This window comes from Agelaius tricolor, unplaced genomic scaffold (genome assembly GCF_023055355.1).
Source record: "Agelaius tricolor isolate 1412-34295 unplaced genomic scaffold, bAgeTri1.0.p SCAF_33, whole genome shotgun sequence".
Taxonomy (NCBI): Eukaryota; Metazoa; Chordata; class Aves; order Passeriformes; family Icteridae; genus Agelaius; species Agelaius tricolor.
The window spans coordinates 1749060-1773797 of record NW_027269293.1 but is presented as its reverse complement, the minus strand read 5'-3'; the positions used below and the strand labels follow the sequence as shown (position 1 = coordinate 1773797).

The following is a 24738-nucleotide window of genomic DNA, read 5'->3' as shown; positions in this document are numbered from 1 at the left end:
AGCAATATCCCGGTTTTAGCGGCGCCTTAGGAGTTGGAACGTTATTATACATGTCATCCCTGCAGGGGTAAGGATCGAACTCCACACTCCCCATTTCATGCGTTTATCAGCACACCAAAAAAAGGGATGAAAGCAGCGTTTTAATAAATTACATCGAATTTACAAGTTGCAGCAGACCCCTCTGAGAGAGCTCAAGATAGAAATGATACTGTTGATACTCAAGATAGAAATGATTCTGTTTTCCACAAAAATCGGATTGAGTACCCGGTGCACAGCAAGTCAGTAATTACACACTCGAGAGACACGCTGATTATTTATTTCAGAGTTGCACAAGCCTGGATGCTCGGTGGGATCCCAGAAATCCAGCACATCAGCTATCAAAACTTGGACATCACTCAGAGCTTGTTGGCTGCTCTCTATTCCATGGATTAAACCTCCCTTCTTGCTGGTTAGGCTTGAAAGTATACAAAGATCAAATATCAAAGAATATCCTTCGGTAAAACAATTTTACATATTTCACATTTTGCAATGTGGCCTCTGACAGAACTTGATAGATAGTTAATTACACAATTCACATAACTTAATAGAGAAACTTAAATAATGTGAGCCTGTCAGACTCTTCACCTCAAAGAGGGAGAACTGTTAGAACCAAAGAAATAAAGGAATGTTTTCCATCTGGCTCCCAGCAATTAGTTTTGGCCTTAATCTCACTATAAACACTAAGAAAAACCAGCCCTCTGCATCGACGTAAACCAGAGCTCCTCAGCCCAGGGGAGACATTGCTGCATGTTTGGTTTGAAAAAACAAGTCTATAAAATAAGACAGTATAAAGTCATAAAAGCTCAAATGATGTATTAGACAATATGGAGAAAAGACAAGATTTACACGGCAACCCTGCTTGATTGACAAAACACAAGTCCAGCTCCAGAGCCGTGAAAAGCAGCCCGGTCATTTAGTCCAGCTGACTTTGGGAATGTCGTAATGCTCAGTCAGAGTATCCAAGTGCCTGTTGAAGTCCTGGGGGAGGAAAAGAGACAGAAAACGGGTGCTGACATTACCAAGCTGAACCACAACCTCCCCTGCGTCCCGGCTTGCCTTTGACAAGGAGGAACAGCTCCTTCAGCCCAACAATAAACACGCTGGTCTGAGGAACTCGGGATGGTTTTGCTCACCTCCACTCGCTGCTTGTGGGTTTTCGATGCTTTCTTCAGGATCCGCTCCATTTGCTGTAGGAGACACAGAAGGGCCGGTTACTCGCAGCCTCCTCAGCGGCCGCACCCCGGGGTTCTCGGGGGTTTTTAAAGCCTTACCCGCTTCTCCTGCATCTTCTCGTAGGCCACCTGCGCCGGGGTCCGCTTGTCCAGCCCGCGCTTCTTCTCCTCCTCCTGCTTCTTGCTGCTCACGATCTGCTCCAGGATCTGGGCCTTGTCTTTCGCCTTCTTCTTCTTCCTGCGGGGAGCGCCCGGTCAGCGCTCAGCCCCGGGGCTGTATGTCCCCTCTTCGCCCCCCGTTCTCCCGGCCCCTCCTCACCGCCCCCCGTTCTCCCCCGCTTCCCCCCATCGCCCCTCACCGCTTGCCGGCCCCCAGGGCCCCGCCGCTGCCCTTCAGCCGCAGCGGGCCGCGCTGCACCGCCTCGTAATCCGCCATGGCGGAACGGCCGCGCCCGCGCCCTCTACCGGCACCGCCGCAACGGCGCGGCCGGGGCCGGGAGCCGCGCTCGAGCCCCGCCCGGCCGCTCCGTGAAGGGAACCGGAGCTGCCGTGAGCCGCCTTGCACCTCCGTGAGGGGAACCGGCCCCTCCGTGAGGGGGACCGGGGCTACCGTGAGCCGCCTTGCACCTCCGTGAGGGGAACCGGCCCCTCCGTGAGGGGAACCGGGGCTGCCGTGAGCCGCCTTGCACCTCCGTGAGGGGGACCGGCCCCTCCGTGAGGGGAACCGGGGCTGCCGTGAGCCGCCTTGAACCTCCATGAGGGGGACCGGGGCTGCCGTGAGCCGCCTTGCACCTCCGTGAGGGGAACCGGCCCCTCCGTGAGGGGAACCGGGGCTGCCGTGAGCCGCCTTGCACCTCCGTGAGGGGAAGCGGCCCCTCCGTGAGGGGAACCAGGAACGAGCCCCGCCCGGCCCCTCCGTGAGGGGATCCGGCAGCGAGCCCAGTCCCGAGTTATCTCCGTGAGGGGAACCGAAGCGGGACTTGCAAAATGTGGATGTTTTTAACAGTGTGCATTAAAGGAAAATAGTGGCACAGGCTGCCTAGGACAGTGGTGAAGTCACCATCCCTGGAAGTGTTCAAAAAACTTGTGCATGTGGCACTTGGGGACATGGTATAGCGGTGACCTTGGCAGTGCTGCATTAATGACCTAAAAGGGCTTTCCCAACCTTTATAATTCTGACCCTATAAAACGTGAGAAGGAAAGGAGGAGAGGCTACCAAATTTCCATCATTTGATGTTAAATTTTAAAGAAGGAAAACGCTACTAACACTTCTCAGTTAATTCCCCATATCTGAAGGCATGAAAAAGCCGTGTCCACTGGATGTACCTGCAGCTGAAGGGCACTAATGAGCAGCTTTTAGTTATTTGGCTAAATCCTGTAACCCGAGTCTTCGTGGTGCACACAGGAGACGGGTGAATGCTGCTGGATAAGAGCCTCAAGCAGCCAGACTAAAGATTTGATGAAATGCTCCTATTATGATACTTTGCAGCCTGGAGAAGTTGGTTACCTGATCCTCTGCTGTACCTGAGCCTCATTGTTGCAGCTTTTAATAACCGAATATCCAGACGACCTTTAAAGGTGCCTTTGAGGAAAGAACTGACAAGAGTCAGTATTGCCAGCTCAAAATGGGCAACAAGCAAACCATTTTCACTCAAGAGCAACTGGATGCATATCAGGTATAAAGCAAACTAAACGGCAGTTTGGGCAAGACATTGAATAATGGCAAAGGTATTGTTGGGTTTTTTAAAACAACATCTTTTGAAAATCAGTTTGGATTGCAGCAAAGATTTTAGGAGCATAGTTTGATTTTTACAGCAAAAGGAAGGGTTATAAGATATGCCTAATTGTATGCCAAAAAGAAATCTTTAAGGCTTACACATATACTACAGTATAACTTCATTTAAGTCACTGCATGGGAAAAGTTTGGGCCAATGCATGTTAAAAACTGTCATTTTGTGTTATACTTTTTCTTATTTTATAGGACTGCACATTTTTCACAAGGAAAGAAATTCTGAGGTGAGTCTTCTGTATGCATGTTGTGAATAAAGGACAGAGATTGCTGTAAAGACAGGTTACAAATGGGGTAATGTATTTAAAAAATAATTTTTAAATGGATTTATTCAAATTTAAATTGATACTTTGGAGCAATCTGAGCTTTTTTGGTGGCTTTTTTTAATTTACAAACCCTATCCTAAACTGAGTCAGAATTTTAAAATTTATATTAATGTACTAGTCCCTCTTTATTTATTAGAAATAAATGTAATGAATTACATCTTAGTGGCAGCGACACCCACAGTTCTCTCACAGGGTTTTCAGACAGATGTTTCAAAGTTATCCTTGTACTGTTATCCTCTGGAATAGTTTGCTGATTGTGTCAAGTTTTTTCCATGTTTTCTTGTAAACAATTACACTGCTCCTCCAAGACGCATTTTTCCCACTGAACTCCCTATTTCATCTCTGGCCAAAGGATCCGATAAAGGCAGGATCAGGTGGGACTGAGAGTCCTCACTGAAAACACGAACTTGTTTTCCTCTCCTGGAGGTTTGGCTGCATGTCCTGTGTAAGATTTTAGTTCTGTAATGAAGCTTTGGATTTTTCACCAGTTACACTTTGCCGCTTGTTTTAATAACGCTTGTTCCGACAAAAACATACTGTAACTTAGTGTCTGGTAACGGATGCAGAGGGTGAAAAATGAGGTGGACAAGCAAACCAGCTTGTTGCCAGAAGTCTCAAGAGCCAACAAGCCTTTCTCTCTGTCGCAGGCTGTTCCACAGGTACCGAGACCTGGCCCCGCAGCTCGTTCCCCTTGACTACTCGGACAAACCGGCCGTGACACTGCCCTACGAGCTCATCGGCAGCATGCCCGAGCTCAAGGTACCCGCACACACGACTCGAGTGACTCATGCCAGGCTCATCTACCCTTCCTGAATAATTCATCCAGGCCTAATTGCTGGGAGGCTGCCACGGAAATTAATTTGGGCTATCAAAGTAAAAAAGTCTTTCGGGAAGCTTCTAGTCATTCCCAGAAAACAGCACAAAGGTTAAACCGGGTGTGGCTGTGTCTGCTCCTGACGCAGCATTAGACAAGAATTTAGAGGCAGAAAGGGGACAAATTGCCAAAAAGGTGTTTCAACAAAAATAATCTCGCTCCACGTGCAGTGCAGTCAATGCTGGTAGGGATGACCTTGCCCTGCTCCTGTGCTGTTTCCCAGGACAACCCCTTCCGGCAGCGGATAGCCGAGGTGTTCTCAGAGCACGGCGACGGCAACATGACTTTGGAGGATTTTTTGGACATGTTTTCTGTGCTAAGTGAAATGGCTCCCCGAGACTTGAAAGCTTATTATGCTTTTAAAATTTATGGTGAGTGAGACATGCAGAAGAAGTAAGTGGGGAAATCCTGCAGCTTCGTGTAGGGCTGCAAAAATCCTTGCTTTGTCAGCATAATGACTTCTAGGTACCATTTAACTGCACTTGAATGTTTGTTCTCCCTCCTCTAAAAACTTCTGGTTTTCTTTATCCTTTTGTCTCTAATTTATTTGGTATTAAGATTTACTGCCAAATTTATGACTTGAAATTATCTGCAGTTTTCAAGAGCTGATAAACATTCAGAAATATTTCTGTCTGAGGGGCTGCTTGGAACAGCACAGCACAGGGGATCTGGCTCCCCATGACTCTGTAGGGTGGATCTGGGAGGACAAGGTAGGGAAGAACACTGCAGGCTTTTTTTCTCCAAAGACAAATGTAAAGATTTTTTTTTAATGTATATTTAGAGTTATTTTATGAGCTAAAGTTATTTTATCAGCTAAAGACAAACAATGTATCAGACCAACATAATCTTGCTGGAATGATTTAATGATGGCTAGGCTGTGTTTAGCCATTAAACCACTTACAGTTGTTACCCTGATGTATGAAAAGGAGAAATTAAGATATTTTTATTTGGCAACTCATTTCTTTCACAAATAGATGGAGGTAACTTCATTTCTGATTTGAGAACTCTACTGATGAAAATTCATCACAGCCTGGGAACCAAGCCCTTCTATTGGGTCTTGGCAAACAACCCTGTAAAATGCTGACTTTTGTCACTTTAAATTAACTTTGTCTCCTTTGTCAGACTTCAACAATGACGATTACATATGCAAATCAGACCTAGAGAAAACTGTTAACAAACTAACCCGCAATGAGCTGACCCCAGAAGAAGTCAGCCTGGTGTGTGAGAAGGTGATTTACGAGGCTGATGTGGACAACGATGGCAAGCTGTCCTTGGCAGACTTCCAGCACATGATTGTACGAGCTCCAGATTTCCTCAGGTAACATTTGCTTTTAATCTCTAGCACAAAATCCTCTTGGTTTCCTTGTCAGAAGCCTCTGAAGTGTGTGTTTGCAGACCACCACTCTCCTGTGGCAGGCTCTAGTAGAGCTGCCCACTGCAAACACTGCAAAAAGAGATGCTTGAAAAAGCCTGGAGGCTTCTTGACTTGCTTTTGAACTTCCAAAGTGCTTTTTACAGGACAGAAGGTCCTTGTAAATGACAAAGTTAGTATCAGCACTTTGATAAATGTATCACATTGATAAATGTGTGAGATTTGCTCACTCAGTGTTTAACATAGTGTTAATGTGGTTTCTGATGCACATCTTACACAAACCAGCACTCAAACCTTGCATTTATTTAATGTACCCCATCTTTGCAAATGCTTGCAAAAATAAAGTTTCCAGTTTATCACAGAGCCCTACAATTACCTGGAGTAAATCCTTTGAACAGGGATGCAGGAGTGATCATGACTTCCTTTTCTTAACAGCACCTTTCATATTCGAATCTGAATCTTGTCAACCACGGGGATGGGAGTGCTGCTATGACTTCACCTGAGATTGCCAGCCAGGAGAGCACAAGATAACAGAGGACAACTTTGGTAACTGAACCATTCAGAGAACTGTCTTTCATTTCTCTCTTTAAAAGGAATGATTTGTGAAGCTCTTCATCAGGAGTTCCTTGTAATTTAGCAAAATGTCTACTCCCCACCCTCAGCCAGAGCAAACCTGGCCTGGACAGTCAGAAGGGAAGTATTTGATACCACCAGGAAGTAAAGAGACTTGTATCAAACTGTAACCTCTAAAAATTCACCCAAAAATGCCTTAACCAGTAAAAAAAATCCCTTTAGTTTCAAAAATATAAGTAACTCCTCTGATAATTTATGGTCTTAGTAAATGGTCCAATAAATAAATTCCTGAAGTATTCTCCCTCAGTGCAGGATTTACAATGAAAAGGTCAGCATAGTTTAGAGACAAAAGTCTACCCCAGGTCCTGTCCATCTTCTCCATTTTCAGAAATCCCCTATTTTCCACATCCACCAGGGTCCCTATGCACAAATGATGAATAGGACTGAAAACTTAAGTTTGTAAAATTCTCTTTTCATAAGAAGTTTATTTATGCAGTACTTAGGGTCCTGTACAAGAGAGTAAAAACAGACATCATGTAATAAACAACAGCTTTGTTTTAATACAAACATGAAAATCAATGAGAAGTGTTTAAGAAAGCAGTTGTAATGTGGGAAGGGTGGCAGCCAAAAGTGATCATTCCAAAAATACAATTTACAGTTATTTTTACAAATTTGGGGACGTGTTAAATTCCCTTCAAACAAAGTCCTAAGTCCCAAGTCACACTCAATGCAGAGCAATGATTCCTGCAGAAAGGCTGGAGAGAGCAGCTAACCAGCCAGTTACCTTTATTAACCACAGAAACTCTGGGCAGCAGGAAGGATGGGGCAGGGAATCAGGCAGCCTGGCACACTCAGACTGCAGCTACCATGGACATTCCTTTGAAGAATCTTTAGTTAAGCTACAATTGCAGACACATGTTGGTCATCATTCTTCCCCAAGCACAAAGGAGCCCATCCTCACACAGCTGTTTGTGCAATCCCCTGCCAGCCCAAGAGAACAAGAAATCCTGGCAGTTTTGAGCATGATCATCAGCCAAACACAGCACCACAAGAACCCCTCAGCAATCATCAGGGAGATGATCAGCATCTCACAGGAAAGGAGAGACCAAATCATTTTCAGCAGCAGTAAAGAGACTTACAATAATCCATAGGATTTATAAATCTGAGGCTGGAAGGCTGAAGCTGGTGTAAGGTTCTGGTGTCAGGGAACGTGAGCTGTGCCTGTCAGCACAGGACAATGACAACACAGGTGTTAAGGAAGTGTTAGAAAGCAGCTCCACCATTTATGGACAAGGAGACTGCAATGCACTGCAACCAGCCTCAAAAACAAGGTCAACCACAGAATTCCATGATACTCACTGAAATAAGGGAATTTGAAGACATGCTCAAAATTGGGTTTGTTTCTCTACAAAACAAATGGTAATCAATCAATTACTTGACATTTTAGTGGTATTCAGACACTGAGAATGTGTAGTAAGCACAGTTAAGTTTTGCAGCCCTACTTCAATTCCTCAGTTTTACAGGTTTTGTACCCAATTTCTGCTTTTTTCCTCCTTAGTTAAAGAAAGCTTAGACACAAGTAGATTAAGTATGTATTTACAGAGTACCTCTCTGACAATTGCATTTCCCATTACATTCATACTTAATAAACACAGCAATTGAATGATGTGATGGAAACACACTGTACTTCTAGATTTGATGCCTGTGTTTAGTGACACACAGCTAAGCCCATGTGCAGTGCAGTGTCTTGAACCTTTTCCTCTCTTACCTAAATGCATTTTAGGTTTCATGTTGCTTACACAGCTTTAGTGTCTGTGTAGAGCCTTCATACCCTGAATACAGTGATGACTGTGGTCACAGTCACTGCATGAGGCTTCCTGAGATCAAGCAAGAATGGTGTTGTTCATAAACCCAACCACTTCAAAGGAAACAATGCCATAATTCGATACATAAACACATGCAACAAACAACCAGCATAAGTTTAAACAGAAGGGATTCACATACAAAGAATTCTGAATGCAAGAGTCACTTCAGATTTAGAAAATGAGTGAAAAATCACAATAGCATCCTTCAGGTTTTACCCACTGGTAAATGAATATGGTTTGTTTTCCCATCTTGGGATGAGTTATTGATACAGTCCACAGGCAAGAACCAGCATCATGGCAGACCCATGGTATCAAGTCAGATAAACACCAATTTTTCCAGTCACTCTGAAAAATAAATCTGGCCCAGCATCTGGCTGTATAAAGCACAATACAGATGCAAGACAATCCACAGCTATGACTAAGCCAGAAGCAAATTGTTCCAGAGTAATGTAGGAAATTCAGCCTGGCTTATCACCACCCCAGCTGTGCCTCAATCATTTCTTGAAGCACACAAAAACTCTTTAAAAAAACATCCTTAGCTCAAGACAGAGGTGCTGCTTGTCCAGTCCACAGGTCTGTGTTAACCACACTCTGTCTAGAAGCCTCCTCAGTAACTTCACATGGTTTTATCCTAAAATTACATCTATGTATAAATCCCCTACAGGGCATGTTCATCAAGTCCTCATGCTAAAAAGCCACAAGTAAACAAAGAACCAAACCATCATAAGGTTTTGGTTAGAGGAAAGCTTTCATCAGGACAGAGATCATCTAAATGCATCTAAAATGCATTTCTATAAACCAGCAACTTGGAGAGTGAAATCTTTTCCCATTTTGGAACAGGCAGAATTCCTGTTGGGCCCAGTTGCATGCTGCAGATTTATACAGTTTTAATTGTGAATCCAACAGGTATTTAACCACAGCAACACTTATTAGTGCTACTCTGAGGCCCAGAGTTCAATACCACAAACTTGAAGAAAACCAAACTGGTCAGTAAATTCCACAGCTTCAAAATTAACTTGGATTTTACCCTTAAATGCAGCTGTCAATGTAAACAAAGCCTGTTTCAGTTCCAGTGAGCTGCAGGACACAGCTGCTGTGTTCCTGGGCAGGTGCACCATGGCTGCAGCCCCTGGGCAGCACCCAGGGGTGCTGCTGCTCCTCCTGCCAGTCTGAGCCAGGGCCAGGCCTGGTGCTGCCCTGGGAGCAGCACCACTGAGGGGCTGTGCTTGGCTCTGGCCTTGCACACCTGGCAATGTCCTGGCCTGGGTTTGTGGGGATGCTAACACAGCCTGGCTGATGCTGCAGTGATCAACACCAGCACCAGAGAGCCTCTGCTCAAAGTGTTCTGATGTGCAACTTTATTTGCATGTGTGAGCAGGAGTGCTTGAGAACAGTGACTGGGAGCAGTGCAATCGTTTCCTTGCCATGATTTAAAAGTACCTCCTCTGTCATCATAGGCCTGGAGTCATTCCCAGCTAGAGAGTGGTAAAGCCACCCACTGTAAGGTGACAGGTTTGTGTGAGTGTCCCTGTTCTCCAAGAACAGATGACAGATCATCTGTACAGCACTCAGTGTAGCCATCAGCTCCTGTTAAACACCTCTGAATGCCTGCAGTACTTAATTAAGCACAGTCAAGTCTAACATGGATGAATTACCAATGGTAAGGACCCATTCTATGTACAGCACACATTCTTTTTTAAAAAAATAGAGATTCCTCTGAGGAGAATTTTTTTAAAACATCAATTGTACTTGTGGATTGTCTAGAGTAACAGAGCTGAGTGAGAGCCAGGCAGATAAAGGAGTTTCTCTGTAGCAGTAAAGAGGTGGAGCTGCAGAAAGCTCCCTCCAACCTCCTGGGAAGGCATCAGCCTGCACTGCTCACCTTGGTGCATTTCTGGGATGGCCCTGTGCCACTATTCAGTGTGCAGCTACACACTGGATATGCACATGTACCATCTATGCACACCTGGACTTCATCAACAGTGGCATTTCAGTTTCTTATTTTGATCACAGCCTCATCTTTCTCAACGGGATACGTGGCAGATACGAATGAAGACTGAAGCAATGGTGCTGCATGCCCGGTCACACGTGATCTGTCCTTCCTCTGCTAGACAATACACATGCCCAGTGGCAATCTGACCAAAATAAACTTGTTTCATCTCCAAAACTGAAGAGTCAGGCAATTACCAAAATAAGCCATGTCTTATTCAGATGGTCACAGAGTGACAAGGTATGCTGGGAGCACTAAGTCCACAGAAAGAGGAAACCTCACTTAGCACAGGCACAGTCCAGCTCGGATTAAGGCCATGTCCCTCACAGAAGAACACATCGGAAAAAGCTGCTTTTCTTTTGCTGGTCTTGTGTGATTTTGACTCCCTGGTTGCTGCCTTGAGGGCTATTGCCTTCCTGAAGATGGAAACAATATCCAGTTACTTATTTATACTTAACAGATTCTTCCATCCATCCTTCATCTGGTCACTCCTAACCAAGCCTGACACACACAAGAACCCTTCCCACAATCAGTGAGAGGCTTCACTCATTTATCTTACACCAGCCATGACAAAAAACTGGAGAACTGCATCTGCACCTTTTGGCTTCAAGCAGCTCACACTGTGCTTGTGGCTCAGCTTCCATCAACTCAAAGACAGCTGAGACTAAAAACCAACAAATTACAGGGCATGTCTGGCTCTTGTTGGAAGGTTTAGGAATCATCAGCAAGACCCAAAATATCCCACAGCATCAGTTCATGTCTGTTCATTTCCACATGAAGGTGGAAATACCAGGAAGAGTAGAAAGAGCCTTCATTAGCTTCATTTCATATTCCTTAAGGAACAATCCAACACCACTGTGCATTTATTTGTTGTAAAAGGACAACCCAATTGTTGCCCAGGATATTCGTGCAAAGATTATCCAAAACCATTAATTCTTTCCCTATTCTTAAACAGTTTGAAGTTTCTACCCTGAAGTATGATGTCTGCCTCCTCCACCTCTAATTTATATGATTTTCAGGCTGCAAGAGTGAGAAGTATCATTAAACTGCTCTACCCCCCTACTGACTTTTGATAAAACAAATAACAGATAATTTTATGTAGAAAACCTCAACCATTGCAGCTAATTCCTGAAATGCAGAGACAGCCAACATCAGAGCACAGCTTGACAAACTAAAAATACATTTCTAGAACTTTCAGGGATCCTTCATAAAAGAGACTGTGACACATTTTTTATACAGTGTGAAACAGTTCTTGCAATGTGGCTTTTGGTTTGCTTTTATTTTCCTATTTAAATCCAGCATGGATGAAATCAAAGTTACTCACCAACTTCTTGTCCATTTTTGCTTTGATATCTCTTGCAAGAGTGAAAAATGCCTGTGACAAGTCCAACATTTCAGTGTTACAGGGTAGAAAACATTTTCTAACAGTTTTGTATAGCAATAAGCTGCCTTCCCAGGTTTGACATGCTATACAAGAAAGTTCAGTTTTCAGTATTTTTCCCTCTGCTCCAGGTTTTAATGCTCCTTCTCGAGCTCCACCACCTTCTTTCTCTTTCTGAGCCCCCAAGCCACACTGCCAGCCCCAGCCCAGTGCTGAACAAGCCACGTGTGGTAGGCAGCACTGCAGTTCTGCACCCCATGGACAGCTGCCCACAGTGCTGCTCTGCACAGAGAGGACAAGGCACACAAGGCAAGGGCAGCAGTACTCACATTCTCTATGTTTATGTTTGCTTTTGCACTGGTCTCCATGAATTTAATCCCGAAACTCGCAGCAAGCTGAAGAGAAGCAGATTGCACATTAGTTGAACAATTGCAGGAACAGCTCCAAACACAGCCCTGGGCACAGCATCTGTCCCTGCTGCCAGTGGGGCTGGGGATTTACTCACACAGAACAATCTGCAAAAATTAGGAACTAAATCCCACTGCCATTGGCATCTGTTCTCACTGGCTTTGCTCTGCTCTTTTACACTCTGCACACATTTTCACTTGCTCTTTTTTATTTCTTTCTTGCATAGATACCTTGTTAGTCTCATAACAACCACAGTGCAGAAAAAACCTCTGCCTTGACTCAGTAACATCTGAGATCAGAAAACACAACCCCATCTCCCTTGTCTCAGTGGCTTTCAGCCAAAACAGACATTTTCTTCATGTCCAACTCCAGCATCCTTTTAGAGAAGTCCCACTGTATCTGTGAGATAATTGAATCCTTAACACAGGTTCTGCTGTTGGTCCCAGTGGGGGGAGCATTGCCATGGCAGCTTGGGGAATGTTCATTCACTCAGGAGCACCACTGGGTCCCACACAATCAGCAGGGGCAGCTTTTACACTCTGAAAAGCCCAAATGAAAGCACACAGAAGCCACAGCACTCACCTTCTCCCCTTGCTCTCTAGAGACCTGTCTCTTGTCATTTGCATCACATTTGTTGCCCAGGATCATTTTTTCAACATCAGGAGAGGCGTGCTGAGACAAACACAGAGCAGAAACTTGGGCTTGGCTTTTGCAGCCACACATTGTCAGGCAGGTGAGGCACCCCCTGAGTGCCCAACACAGAGATGCCAGTGCTGAGCATCTTCCACAGCTTTCCAGCCTCCCCCAACCCTTCTTCCCAGCATGTCACCTGCACCATGGCAGTTCTTGGATCATTTGTTGTGGCAGGAAATTGTCACATTAGGTGCCCCTAGAGATACAGGGGCTACAGCCCTCCCAACAAATCACCACCAGCCAAGGCATTCCAGAACCATTACTGACTTCCCTCCCACTTATCTTCCAAGTACCCTGCAGCACATGACAGAATGGAACTCTTCTGAAGCAATTCAGCTTTAATTACTTTCAGAGGAAGAAATGACACCTTTAACAGTCAGTAATGAGTAAAGAGAGAAATTACCTCTTCAATATTCCTCACCCAGTTCCGAATATTTTCAAAAGACTTCTCATTGGTGATGTCATACACCAGCATGATGCCCTGAAGGTAAAGAAAGAGTGTTTATTAGTTAAAGGTTTATCCACAGCAGACAGGAGCAACTTAACAGGGGCTATTTTTAACAATTTTAACATCCCAGCTAATGGCAGTGAGATAAGGTGGACAGCACATGTATTTATAGAGTGAAACATGGGGAAGCTGCCTTTGCAAAGTCCCAGATTGTCCCAAGGTGGGAAATGGATTTGTAGAGACAGAAGACTCACACAGTGTGCATCCCCATGTAAACTTTGAGCTAAGAAATGCTGGCTTAGAAATACTACAGAATAGAACGGATATTGTTGAGAGAGAAATGGAACTAGAAAAAAGTTTCAAAAGATGGTCTTGTAAATAAGACTAGATACTTTGGAGAAATTGAATTATGAAAGATATATTGTAGTGGGACCTATGAGGGGTAGTTTTAGATAATTGGTTTTAAGGTATCTATAATGTGGTGTGGTAAAAAGTTGATAAGCCAAAAACCACTTATAGTGTATTGTAATTAGGAAATAGTTGGCTTCTGACTGTGAAGGCGTGAATTATAACATCTGTATTGTCTCACCCTTCTCACGAGACTGAAAATGGAATAGAAGTTTTTCAAACACCTCTCAGTTACCCCATCTGTAAGCCCAGCACAGGAGGTTATCCCACATCCCAGCACAGCCCCAGCAGCCCCCGGAGCAGCAGCAGAGCTGGGAGCTGCAGCCTGGCAGAGCCCCGTGCTGGGAGGGCTCCGGAGCCAGCTGGGTTCGTGCGGCCCAGCCCAGGATCCCGGCTGTGTCCCTACCATGGCTCCCCTGTAGTAGGCGGTGGTGATGGTCCGGAACCGCTCCTGCCCGGCCGTGTCCCTGCAACACACACAACAGCTCCGCCTCAGCTCCGCTAACACCGCCGCGAGCCGGACATAAATTAGATAAATAAACCAGTCTTCAGAACTGCCTTTTGAGTGCTAAAATACCATAAACCACCGAGCAGCACAAGCGGATGAGAACCGAACGCATCCCCACGCACAGCACACAGCGGCAGAGGAGCCTTACCAGATCTGCAGCTTGATTCTCTTGCCATCGAGTTCTATCGTTCTGATTTTAAAGTCGATTCCTGCAAGGAGAACCAATTCCTTTACTCACAGCTCCCGCCGAAAGCTCAAATCCAGCAGCTTTGCCCTCAATTCTGCTGCGCAGTGTCCCGTCCTCAGCGCTCCCTGCCCGCCGCTGCCCAGCACCGCCGGGAGCGGCCCCTCACGGAGCCCGTGCGGAGAGCCCGCCAGGGAACGGCAGCGAACCGGGCCCGAACCGGACCCGCATGGCAGCGAACCGGGCCCGGTGGTGCCGCGGCAGCGAACCCGCGCCGATGCCGGTGCCGCGGGCGATCCCCGCGCGGGAGCGCGGTGCGGTGCGGGCGGCACTCACCGATGGTGGAGATGAAGGTGGCGTTGAAGGCGTCCTCGGAGAAGCGGAACAGCGCGCAGGTCTTGCCCACGCCCGAGTCGCCGATCAGCAGCAGCTTGAACAAGTAGTCGTAGGTCTTCGCCATGTTGGTGGGCACCGGCCCCGCCCACCACACGCTCATTGGCCCAGCCCGGCGGAGAGCGCACGGAGCCGGCACGCCATTGGCGGGCGGCTCTGACACGGGTGCAAGCGGCGCTGCGATTGGCTGTCGGCCCCACCGCCGGTGCTTCGTCATTTCCGGCTACAGAGAGGCGAGGCCGGGCAGTGACATAATGACGTCATTCCCGTACCTGCCCGCACCGTGACGTCACGCCCCCCGATCGGCACAAAAACCCGCACGAGGCCTCGGTACTGTGAGAAATCCTTTAATAAGAAACGGCAGCGGAGGCGGCGCCGCCGCTCGGGTGCAGCTTCTACCGGGGTGTAGAGGGGAGGGGCAAGGAACCGTGAGAACAGCCCGGGCACGGACACGCCCGGCCCGGCCCGGCCCCGCGGGGCTCCCCGGCCCCAGCGATGCCCGGAGCCACGGGGCGGCCGTGCCGGTCATAACTTAATTGGCTTTTCCAGGATACAGAGAGAGAAAGGAGAGGAGCGGGGCAGGGCCAGGGCGGCTCCTGTGGCTGCTGTCAGCTCTGCACCCCTCATATACAGTTCAGTTCATTTAGTGTCTGGTCCAGTGTCTGGTGCAAGCCCAGGTTCTCCTCTTTGGCTTGAGCGAGTTTTTCTGGTGAGAAAGAAGAAAACCACAAGATTGAAATCACATTATTTTACAGCCTTTTCTCTTTAAATAAAACCTGGGGTAGCTTACCTTCATATTTAAAACACCTTTATAACTTTATCATCAAAATGGGGCAAATTTTTTGTAATTGCTGTCCTTAAGGGAGGTCACTTCTCATGGAACATGAAAGGCCTGTGTTTTAATGTGTCATTGTGTCATTTATAGGCCACATCCTGCTCGGTTCTCCTTGGACTGGGAGGTTTTTAACCAGGCTGGTGGAGCACCAGTAGACACTGAATGCACTCAAAGCTTTTCACTGACTAAAGGAACACCAAAACTCAATTGTTTGCCAGAGCCAGGTGCTGCCCCATCCTGACCGTGCCTTGCCCAACCCCACATGAGGAGCTGAATGTGTTTTTCGTGTCATCACCAGTGAATCTGAGCTGATCTATACAGAAGTAAACCCTGCAAGGTGAAAGGTAGAGGTATCATGTTTTATTGAGCTCAGTTCCCACAGAGGTGGAAGTGGCACAGGAGTGACAGGGATTACAGGAAAGAAAAGCTTGAGAAAACACAGTGAGTGGGAGTTTCCCTGTGTCCCACACAGGGGCAGGTCACAAAGAGGTCATGTCGTTGAGGGCATGGTCGAGCTCCTCACTGATGGCTTTGTACTTCAGCTTCTGAGCATAGAGCTCATCTGTCAGGCACCAGGGCAGCAGCAACAGGCCAGCAAGAAATGCAGGGAGGAGGAGAGGCCACAGGAGGAGAGCGGAGAGGCAAAAGGCAACAGCAGCCAAAGCAGTTGGGAGGAAAACAAAAGAAGAAAACAGAGGCGTAGTTGAGTATCAGAAAGAAAGCAAAACACCCACAAAGCTGCCTGGTCAGAAGTTCCACCTATGGGAACTTTTTGTCTTTCTGTAATCTCACAATTATTTTCTAGTAAGGAGATTAAATAGGGTGAGCTCAAGATCCCTTGAGTCCCTCCACCTGTTAGCTGGCCAAAATCAGGTAATTGTTGCCAACTTTATGGAAGAAAACCTTTTCCAGGAGAACTTCCACCACACAGGGCAGGTGCCCAGTGGACACATCACACCCATCCACCAATATGCTGCTGTTCTTTCCCATTAAATCCACCACCCACTCCTAGAATTTGTTATCTGATTTGAAACTGGCCACTTTTAAAGAAACTCGATTCATTCCATACCTTCCAGGTCATCAATAGACTTTTCCAGTTTGGCAACAGTTCTCTCTGCAAATTCTGCACGAGTTTCAGCCTAAAAAAAGTTGAAATAGCATCACTGGGTGCTCCTAGAAAGATTATACCCAAAAATGCACCCAGCTTGGGGATGGCCAAACTTACTTCTTTCAGCTTGTCAGAGAGAATCTTGATTTCTTCTTCATATTTATCTTCTTTTTCCGAGTACTGTGAAAACAATAAACCCTCTTTAAGGGAAGTTGTAGCAACAATAATAAATGTTTATGAAACTGTGACCTATTTATAAGCACTCTTCCTTTTAAAACAGCTGCAAACACCATTTCCGTGCTCTCCTGCAGACCTTCAGCATTGTTTGGGCAGAACTGATGGAGTTGTATCCACATGCAGGCAGATAAAACCTCTCATTTGCTTTGTATTTCTGGTTTATTTCTATGAATTCTATTTACAAGTTTGGGCTTTTCCCACATCCTTTAGTTTACTGAAAGAACCAACCTTTTCAGATTGAGCTTCCAAGGATTTCAGGTTGTTTGTGACGTTCTTTAACTCCTCTTCGAGGTCACTACACTTCCTAGAAAGGGAAAATAGAAGTTTGAATTACTAGTGTTCCTGTTGTGATTTGGAGGAGTCTAAAAAACACAAGGGAGGAAGTAATTAAGTCAGAAAGAAGAAAACCAGGTATATAGTGTAGAAACCAACTTTTCTACAAGTACTAACTACATGCCTGCCTAGCAGGAGATTATGTTCAATGAAATGTAGTGTTGATATTTCCTATATTCTGAAAAGTTACTCACACTTCAGACACCTCTGCACGCTCCTCAGCTCTTTCCAGTTCACCCTCCAAAATAACCAGTTTACGGGCAACCTGCAAAAAGACAGCAGCCACTTGTCAGTGAGTGTGCAGCTCCCAAAATCACAGCACAGGGCTGGGGAGGCTGGAGGGACCTCAAAAATCATCAGGTTCCATCCTCTGCCACAGGCTGGGACACTCTACATATGTCAACAGGCACTCAGAATACTCTGAATACTCTGTTCCTGCTTCCTCTGGAGGGGGGAAATTAGGCTGAAGCAGAAACCCACAGAGGTAACAGCCCTCCCCAGTCACATTTTGCAGCATTTTTAGCATTGGGTACTGAAGATGCTGCAAATCACAGTTAAAATTCCTCCTTGCTGGCAATGCTCCAAGGTTGAAGCATCACCCAGTGCCAGCTGAACAGAGGGACTAAACTGAAGAGCAGTGTTATTGTTCATGGCTCCCCTGCACATTTCACCATTTCCTTCTCCCTTTTACCTCCTCATACTTGCGGTCGGCTTCTTCAGCAATGTGCTTGGCCTCCTTCAACTGCATTTCCTGAATTTCCATTTTCTCTTCATCTTTCATTGCTCTGTTCTCAATAACCTTCATTCCTCTGCAGAAGTCAAAGCATGTTTAATGTAGAAGCATTTTGATACTCGAATCTCAACTTCACAAAGTGGAATTTGGTATTTGTAACCTAAAAGTGGCCCATTATGCCCACTGCGTTCATCATTACCCAATCAAGCTTGTAAGAAAGTTTCAAGTCTCTGACCTGCAGCAGCACACGCAGATACTCAATGACACAGGAATATTTTATTCACATAATAACATTTTTAACACCAGAAAATCAACAAGGAGCGTACCTCTCGCTCTCATCTGCTGCCTTCTCAGCCTCCTCCAGTTTCTGCAGGGCTGTGGCCAGTCGTTCCTGGGCTCGATCCAACTCCTCTTCCACGAGCTGGATGCGTCTGTTCAGAGCTGCCACCTCACCCTCGGCCTGTGTGAACAACGGCCCACACCGGGGTTACACAGCCCTTGCTCATCAGTGTCCTTACAACTACAGCAGCATCTCCCTGGGGCTGCAGGGCAGCTCGGGGGCCCTTCTGCCTCTGCTTTTTTGTTTGCTCAAACTCTGGCATCTCAGGAATGTCAAGGTATGGAGTGTGTGCTTGGTCTTTCTTTTTTTTTTTTAATGGCACTTATCATTCCAGCCACACAAAAAGGAACTCTACAGGACTGCAAATGGGGTATTTTTGGAGCACTTCACAGGGCTGCATCTATCCAAACTTTAAAAATGAACCGTTTCCATGATGGCTTAGTTCCAAAACCTCCACCGTGGGTTTCTCTGCCCTTGGTTTCAGTGGCACAGTGGAGCTGGAGCCAGGTCCTGATCCACCCTGGCTCCCCAGCCTGCAGATGCTGGAGAATCTACAGGGTCAGCTGGGCACAGACAGTGCCTTCAGCATGGCAGAGTCAGGCTTTTTTGGGACAAAATTAGATAGATTCTTAAAATAAGTTCAACTTTGCTTCCTGCGGTACTTAAGGAATTAGGCAGGATGCATTTCTCAGTAATGAGATCTGTTTGTGTATTATTGAACAAACTGCACATTAACTGGAACACCATTAGTGTATAAAAAATAGACTAGTTATTAAATGGGAGAGATTGCTGGGAGAAATGCTCGATGCAGACAACATGGACAAACTGGTGTCCATAAATATGTGTTTATTAAGATTCAGCTCCTTTAATTGCTTGTTTTTGAAGGAAAATGGAACCCTGCTTTAGTAACTGCCAGGCTTGTGCACTGCATTGTCCCCCATTCTGAGGAGGATTGCCATATACAAGATTAACTTTTTTCCCCCTCACTTTTACAGAATATAGACCCTGGAGGGGCGACTGTTTTATGCTTTATGTTAAAACACTTTGGAAAAAAAAAGAAAACCGTTTTTCTGCAGCTTAGCAAATTTGGTCACTGACCACTCCTAAGCTGGAGGAAGTGGTTTCCATTCAGCTCTGAGCCATCTTGGAAAGGAGTTCAGTGGCTGATCCAAATGGAAGCTGACCCAGGATTCCTCTAGTCATAAATTACCCAACGTTTCATCTGTTTTTACCCAGTGCAGTGTTTAACTTCCCGATTTATATACAAGGCATCGATCATGTACAAAGCTAGCATCTGTTCTGTGGCAGCAACTCCTTCCACTAGGCAGGGCGCTTTTAAGTCACTTTTTAATTCAGCAAGATTCCAAAGTTATGGAGCCGGGGCCACTGGGAATCTGGGGTGAGCCTGGCTCCACCTCTCCCAGCAGCAGCCCGCAGTCCTTATACGGTAAAACTAACTCGCTGACATGTGATAAAATAGCAGGAAGATGCCGGGAAGGCTGATCGCACACAAATCTAAGTGAAACCAGCTGTCCAACCCCGGGAGAGCCGCACGCTAGCGGAGATTTCGCATTTCTCTGTGAAAACCAGGACGGAAAGTTATTTTTCAGCAGTTCGGACATTTCCCAGCTGTGCTGAAGCCAGCGGTGCGGCGCCGAGAGGCGGGAACTCCGCGCTCCGTGTCATGCAGCGCTTTTGCCTAATTAAACAGCCATTTCCTACTAAACTCTCAACCGCTCCCCAGTGCCGATCGGTGCTCGAACGCCTTTTCCGCAGGAACGGGCCCCAAAGCGCGATAAGCGGCGGGCGAGGAGCCGCCGCCGCCCGGTTCCCCGCGGGCCGGGCCGGTGCGGGCGCGGCGCTGCGGCAGCGCCGGCGGCTCCCGCGGGCGGTGAGTGCGGAGCGGAGCGGAGCAGCGCGGGGACAGCCCAGGGATGGAGGCAGCCGGCGGCCAAGCCGTCCTCCCGCAGCGGGGAAGAGCCGGGCGCGCCCCAGCGAGAGAGAGCCAGAGACAGGAAGGAAGGAGCAGCCCGGGAGAGAGCGACCGAGAGAGGCGAGCAGGCAGCCCGGGCGGTCTCACTTTCTCCCGCAGGTCCCGTTCCAGGTCCAGCTCCCGCTGGAGGACCTGCGCGCGGTCCTCCGCCTCATCCGCCTGTTGCTGCAGGCACTGGATCTTCCTCTTGACGGCTTCCAGGGAGCTCGGCGCGGCCATGGGCGCGGGCGGCGGGCTGGGCGCGGAGGTGCTGCACGTGGCGGGCCCGCGCCTTTCAATGGCCCGCTGACGTCACGCGCCTGGAGGTGGAGGTGGTGACGTAGCCTGAGGAGCGGCGCGGGACGGGACGGGACGGGCGCGCCCGGGGCCGCCCCGCTCGGCTCGACCCGACCCGGTTCGGCCTGGCCCGGGGGATGCGGCCCCGCCCCGCTCGGCTCGACCCGGTTCGGCCTGGCCCGGGGGATGCGGCCCCGCCCCGCTCGGCTCGGTCCGGTTCGGCCTGGCCCGGGGGATGCCGCCCCGCTCGGCTCGGCCTGGCCTGGGGGATGCCGCCCCATCCCGCTCGGCCTGGCCCGGGGGATGCGGCCCCGCTCGGCTCGACCCGACCCGGTTCGGCGTGGCCCGGGAGATGCGGCTCCGCCCCGCTCGGCTCGGTCCGGTTCGGCCTGGCCCGGGGGATGCTGCCCCGCTCGGCCCGGTTCGGCCTGGCCCGGGGGATGCGGCCCCGCCCCGCTCGACCCGACCCGGTTCGGCCTGGCCCGGGGGATTCCGCCCCGCTCGGTCCGGTTCGGCCTGGCCCGGGCGATGCGGCCCCGCTCCGCTCGGCTCGGTCCGGTTCGGCCTGGTCCGGGGGATGCTGCCCCGCCCCGCTCGGCCTGGCCCAGGGGATGCTGCCCCGCTCGGCCCGGTTCGGCCTGGCCTGGGGGATGCCGCCCCGCCCCGCTCGGCTCGACCCGACCCGGTTCGGCCTGGTCCGGGGGATGCTGCCCCGCTCGGCCCGGTTCGGCCTGGCCCGGGGGATGCGGCCCCGCCCCGCTCTGCTCGACCCGACCCGGTTCGGCCTGGCCCGGGGGATGCCGCCCCGCTCGGCCCGGCCCGGTTCGGCCTGGCCCGGGGGATGCCGCCCTGTCCCGCTCGGCCTGGCCCGGGGGATGCCGCCCCGCTCGGCTCGTTCCGGTTCGGCGCGGCCCGGAGGATGCTGCCCCGCAGCAGCAGCAGCAGCAGCGCTCCCCGGCCCCCCAAGGCGAGGTTTTGACGCTGCTGCCGGGCCCTGCCCGCGCTTCGCCGCTGCCACGACGGGGCGGGTGTGGCGGGGAGTCTGGGCTGGCCTTTAGCCCTGGCGCGGGGATGAAGGCAAAGGGCATCCTTATGCCACGGCATAATCCTGCTGCCGTCCCATTCTCCTTCAAAAGGCACCATTTTGTTCAGTTCTGTCAGAGGAGATTTCTCCTTTCCCAAAGAATTCCCAGCAGGTCCCCGGGGTCTCGGGAGCCTCAAGTGGTGCGGGCTCCCGGGGGCAGCTGCGGGTGCCACGGACTCGGTGCAGAACAGCCTCGCTCCCTTTAGCGGAGGGGAGAGGAGATTGAAACCCTGCACCTTTTAAAACCTGCAACCCCGCCTTTCTATCCCCCGGCAGAAATGCACACAACCAGTGAAGTGCATACAAAATACAGCGGGCAGAGTTACAGGCAAGTGTTGGCCGTGGATACGTACATCAGTGGCCTTCTTCTCAGCCTGCTCCAGTTTCTCCTGGGCATCTTTAAGAGCCTCTGAGTATTTATCCAGTTCATCTTCAGTTCCTTTCAGCTTCTTCTGCAGAGCGACCAGCTCATCCTCTACCTTTCAAGAGAAAAAATCCCCAAAGTGAGCATACTGATGTAGTACCAGGTACAGTTTAACATGATAAAACTACTCTTTACTATTAGTTTGAACCCATTAGAGCATACAAAACGCCACAAAAGACCAGATCAAAGTTCTGCTAGTGACAGTAGTCTGAGAATGACTGGTAGCAATTGCCAGGGAAGAATCATTAAAAACATGTCATCCTTGAACAACACTGCCTGCCACCACACACACAGGGTCTGGTTTAATACAGAACTTATAATCCATTTCTCACATCACTTTTTTTTTTTTTTTGACACCCTGCAGCAATTATAGATGTTTTTAAATTATGTCCTTTTAGTGTTTGTTGTAACACTATTACCTGGTGATTTTTCAGGAAACTATTCCATTTCTGTACAGCTGGAAAAATTCATGATGTTTGTGTGTGCTTCAGGACACTTGAGCCCAGCTGAGGCACTCTGGCTGTGGGAGGGAACAGGGCTGGCCTTGCTCTAGGCGGGACTCGCTGACCTCGGGAGGTCCCTTCCAGCCTGGATTATTCTCCAGCTGTGGCCCGACACGATGTGAGGCTCAGACTCCTCCATACCATATAAATCCATATTGTTCACTAGAATGGGGCTATTTATAACCTGCTGGGAGGCTGGTTAGTGATAAACTGTCTCATGCTCCCCGAAGAATTCACGTTATCAAAGGCCTGCTGCTGATAAGGGTGGGCCTGCAAACCCATCTGCTTCATCCTCTCATTTGCAACACAAACCAGCTCAGTCGGTTGAGACACTGATTTCTCCATTTAGCTCCACCTTCACTGAAATTTACTCTAGGAAAACAGTTTGTATTTTGGTGTGCTTCCTTCATTTTGGTTTCACTGATAGTTTTAAAGGCATTTTTGGTAGTGTGCTATTCTGGAATGCTGGTGTGTTGCAGAGGATAGCCAGGCAGGGTGAGAGAACTGCAAAGCTGGGGTGTTCTGACAGAGGGACACTGAGCAGCATGAAGCAGATGCTGGCTTTGTGTATGAATATGAAAGTAACTATTTGAGTACTGTGCCCACATTAAAAAAGAAGCTGAAAATTTTGAGACAATTCAGAAAAGAGGAGTAAGATCAAAGATTTATTTTTCTAAAGAAGAAGAAATATTAGGCCAGATGAATGCTTATAACATATTAGAGCAGTGTGGAAGATGCAGCCAGATTTAGGGAACATAAAAGGGAAATATGTGGTACTTTTACAAGAAGTGCTGTAAAAACTTGAATGCACTCAGCTAACATTTCAAGACCATTCTGGAAATACTAAAGCTCAAATAGGACACAGACACCCAGAATAAAGACATTGAAAAGCAAAAGAATATGAAAATGTTATCGTTAGAATTCAGTTAAAAGAACAGCATTCAAATTAAGATATTTTCCATTATTCTTGACACAAAAAATAAGAGAACATATCTCCTGTTGAGTCTCAGCTGGTACCTCTAAGGGGCACTCTCTGCACCAAAAACTTGAAGTGAACTTTATTAATTCATTTCAAGGAGAGGCTTAATTACTGTTTAGACACAGCCAACTCTATTAGCACTAGTCCTACAGGTGTCAGGGTTTACAGCTTTGATTTTAAATATGTAAAGGCCTTTTGCATGGAATCAAAGCATGAGAAATTTAGGACAATTATGTAAGATTCAAGAAAACTTAGACAAAGTACTGTTAATAATCTGTGGATGATGTTAATTTTGGAAAGACCGAGATGGCTGAGAAGTTACAGCCTAGTCCTGGCTGTAGAAGCATAACAAAAAGGCAAAAAAACTTCAAAAGAAGATGAACAGAAAACTGACTTTGCTTTCTGAATCCCAACACTGCCACACAGTATTTTGTTACACTTATTTCCACAGCACACACGAAGCCAGTGATTTTATTTCCTCTTACCTGCTTGCATTTGTCCTCAGCTGCCTTCTTATCCGTCTCAGCCTGCTCTGCTCTGTCGATGGCATTCTCCTTGTCTAACTTCAACATCTGCATCTTTTTCTTGATGGCTTCCATTTTTGCTCAAGGACAGGCTGGATCTGTCAGGCAACTAAAAAAATCTTACGATTAAAATTTTAGATTTTTAACAGCTTGGACAGAGATGGAAGTTGTACCCAGGCAAGTCACAGGGAAAATGAGCTACAAGTGGTTTTAGAGAGCTTTAAACCCAGAGCCCCCTGGACAAAACCCAGATCTATTGGCCCCTTCCCCGGTGCTCCATCCACAGCCTTTCTAAGGAATGAGCTGGAACAGACTCACTAGAGGAATCTTCACCACTCCATCTCCTTATTTGGGTCCTGTTTTCTTAAAGAGAAAACTGTTTCCATTTTTAAGCTTCTGACAGAAGCAAAAGTGTTGACATATGAACACATGCTTGAAGAAAAGCTGATTAGCTCCCCTTTGTGTGTGCAGAGCAATTAACCAACCCAGCAGATCTTGGGGATGGCCTGCCTTCCTGGAATAAAGGCATGAGGCTGATCAAGGGAAGGATCTCTTTACGTTACTCTAAAATAAATCCAGACATAAAATAAATAAATTATTTTTAAAAAAAATCTGTGCTTAAGAGCTGGCTAAATTTAAGTTATAAAAAGATGCAGGATATGAGACAGCAGAGGTTTTTTGCTGTAAAAATAAGTGCTGGTGTTAAGGAACGAGCTATAATGTGTGATAGTACAACGCATAACAGAACTCAAATTTAGATGTCAAGTTCAGGCTCAAGGCAAACTCAGTGAATTTGAGTGCCTGTCCTTGAAATTTCTCTCCCTAAATCCTTGGGGAACTAAACAACACCTGAAATTGCAGTCTGATGAGCACTGTAAATTATTCCTTCTGCTGTATGAAGGGAAGAGCAGGCTCTGGGGGGAGCAGGAGTATCTCCACTGACAGA

General features: G+C 47.7%; 4 protein-coding genes across 10 annotated transcripts; 1 reads left to right on the top strand and 3 right to left on the bottom strand.

The window, feature by feature from the left end:
• Window positions 1-300: 300 nt before the first annotated feature.
• FAM32A (family with sequence similarity 32 member A) lies at window positions 301-1724 on the bottom strand. Its single transcript, XM_071452050.1, has 4 exons — window positions 1571-1724; window positions 1311-1449; window positions 1173-1226; window positions 301-1017 (listed from the first exon to the last, which is right to left on the bottom strand). Exons 1-4 carry the CDS (start codon window positions 1645-1647, stop codon window positions 949-951), a joined length of 339 nt encoding a protein of 112 aa, XP_071308151.1. The 5' UTR covers window positions 1648-1724; the 3' UTR covers window positions 301-948.
• A 143-nt stretch (window positions 1725-1867) lies between these two features.
• Window positions 1868-6470, top strand: CIB3 (calcium and integrin binding family member 3). The gene is made up of 6 exons (XM_071452051.1): window positions 1868-2887; window positions 3193-3227; window positions 3974-4085; window positions 4424-4571; window positions 5323-5518; window positions 6008-6470. The coding sequence occupies exons 1-6, from the start codon at window positions 2837-2839 to the stop codon at window positions 6027-6029; spliced, it is 564 nt and encodes a 187-aa protein (XP_071308152.1). The 5' UTR covers window positions 1868-2836; the 3' UTR covers window positions 6030-6470.
• A 126-nt stretch (window positions 6471-6596) lies between these two features.
• RAB8A (RAB8A, member RAS oncogene family) lies at window positions 6597-14526 on the bottom strand. 4 transcript variants are annotated; one of them, XM_071452047.1, is made up of 9 exons: window positions 14367-14526; window positions 13995-14055; window positions 13745-13805; window positions 12886-12963; window positions 12372-12461; window positions 11711-11776; window positions 11325-11375; window positions 7505-7550; window positions 6597-7366 (listed from the first exon to the last, which is right to left on the bottom strand). In XM_071452047.1, the coding sequence occupies exons 1-9, from the start codon at window positions 14524-14526 to the stop codon at window positions 7347-7349; spliced, it is 633 nt and encodes a 210-aa protein (XP_071308148.1). In that variant the 3' UTR covers window positions 6597-7346. The 4 variants fall into 4 exon arrangements, with proteins under 4 accessions (XP_071308148.1, XP_071308146.1, XP_071308150.1 ...); XM_071452045.1 differs by having other exon boundaries at window positions 6597-7550; XM_071452049.1 differs by lacking the exon at window positions 7505-7550.
• A 228-nt stretch (window positions 14527-14754) lies between these two features.
• TPM4 (tropomyosin 4) lies at window positions 14755-24360 on the bottom strand. Of its 4 annotated transcripts, none has more exons than XM_071451789.1 (9): window positions 23754-24360; window positions 21716-21841; window positions 17996-18129; window positions 17628-17745; window positions 17131-17201; window positions 16832-16907; window positions 16484-16546; window positions 16328-16397; window positions 14755-15129 (listed from the first exon to the last, which is right to left on the bottom strand). In XM_071451789.1, exons 1-9 carry the CDS (start codon window positions 23865-23867, stop codon window positions 15047-15049), a joined length of 855 nt encoding a protein of 284 aa, XP_071307890.1. In that variant the 5' UTR covers window positions 23868-24360; the 3' UTR covers window positions 14755-15046. The 4 variants fall into 4 exon arrangements, with proteins under 4 accessions (XP_071307890.1, XP_071307892.1, XP_071307889.1 ...); XM_071451788.1 differs by lacking the exon at window positions 14755-15129 and adding an exon at window positions 15604-15820 and having other exon boundaries at window positions 23754-24172; XM_071451791.1 differs by lacking the exons at window positions 21716-21841; window positions 23754-24360 and adding an exon at window positions 20090-20432.
• Between the last annotated feature and the right edge of the window lie 378 nt (window positions 24361-24738).

Bases quoted from the DNA above. Each gene is read 5' to 3' on its own strand.
- FAM32A (XM_071452050.1), bottom strand. From the start codon at position 1,647: ATGGCGGATTACGAGGCGGTGCAGCGCGGCCCGCTGCGGCTGAAGGGC. The intron at 1,227-1,310 runs GTAAGGCTTTAA...TGTCTCCTACAG, and splicing joins AGAAGATGCAGGAGAAGCGG to CAAATGGAGCGGATCCTGAA. The intron at 1,018-1,172 runs GTGAGCAAAACC...TTCCTCCCCCAG, and splicing joins CCCACAAGCAGCGAGTGGAG to GACTTCAACAGGCACTTGGA.
- CIB3 (XM_071452051.1), top strand. From the start codon at position 2,837: ATGGGCAACAAGCAAACCATTTTCACTCAAGAGCAACTGGATGCATAT. The intron at 4,086-4,423 runs GTACCCGCACAC...GCTGTTTCCCAG, and splicing joins GCAGCATGCCCGAGCTCAAG to GACAACCCCTTCCGGCAGCG. The intron at 5,519-6,007 runs GTAACATTTGCT...TTTTCTTAACAG, and splicing joins CGAGCTCCAGATTTCCTCAG to CACCTTTCATATTCGAATCT.
- RAB8A (XM_071452045.1), bottom strand. From the start codon at position 14,526: ATGAGCGTGTGGTGGGCGGGGCCGGTGCCCACCAACATGGCGAAGACC. The intron at 14,056-14,366 runs GTGAGTGCCGCC...TTCTCCTTGCAG, and splicing joins CACCTTCATCTCCACCATCG to GAATCGACTTTAAAATCAGA. The intron at 13,806-13,994 runs GTAAGGCTCCTC...TGTGTGTTGCAG, and splicing joins AGAATCAAGCTGCAGATCTG to GGACACGGCCGGGCAGGAGC.
- TPM4 (XM_071451789.1), bottom strand. From the start codon at position 23,867: ATGGAAGCCATCAAGAAAAAGATGCAGATGTTGAAGTTAGACAAGGAG. The intron at 18,130-21,715 runs GTACGTATCCAC...TTGTTCACACAG, and splicing joins CTGAGAAGAAGGCCACTGAT to GCCGAGGGTGAGGTGGCAGC. The intron at 16,908-17,130 runs GTGAGTAACTTT...TTCCCTTTCTAG, and splicing joins CGTGCAGAGGTGTCTGAAGT to GAAGTGTAGTGACCTCGAAG.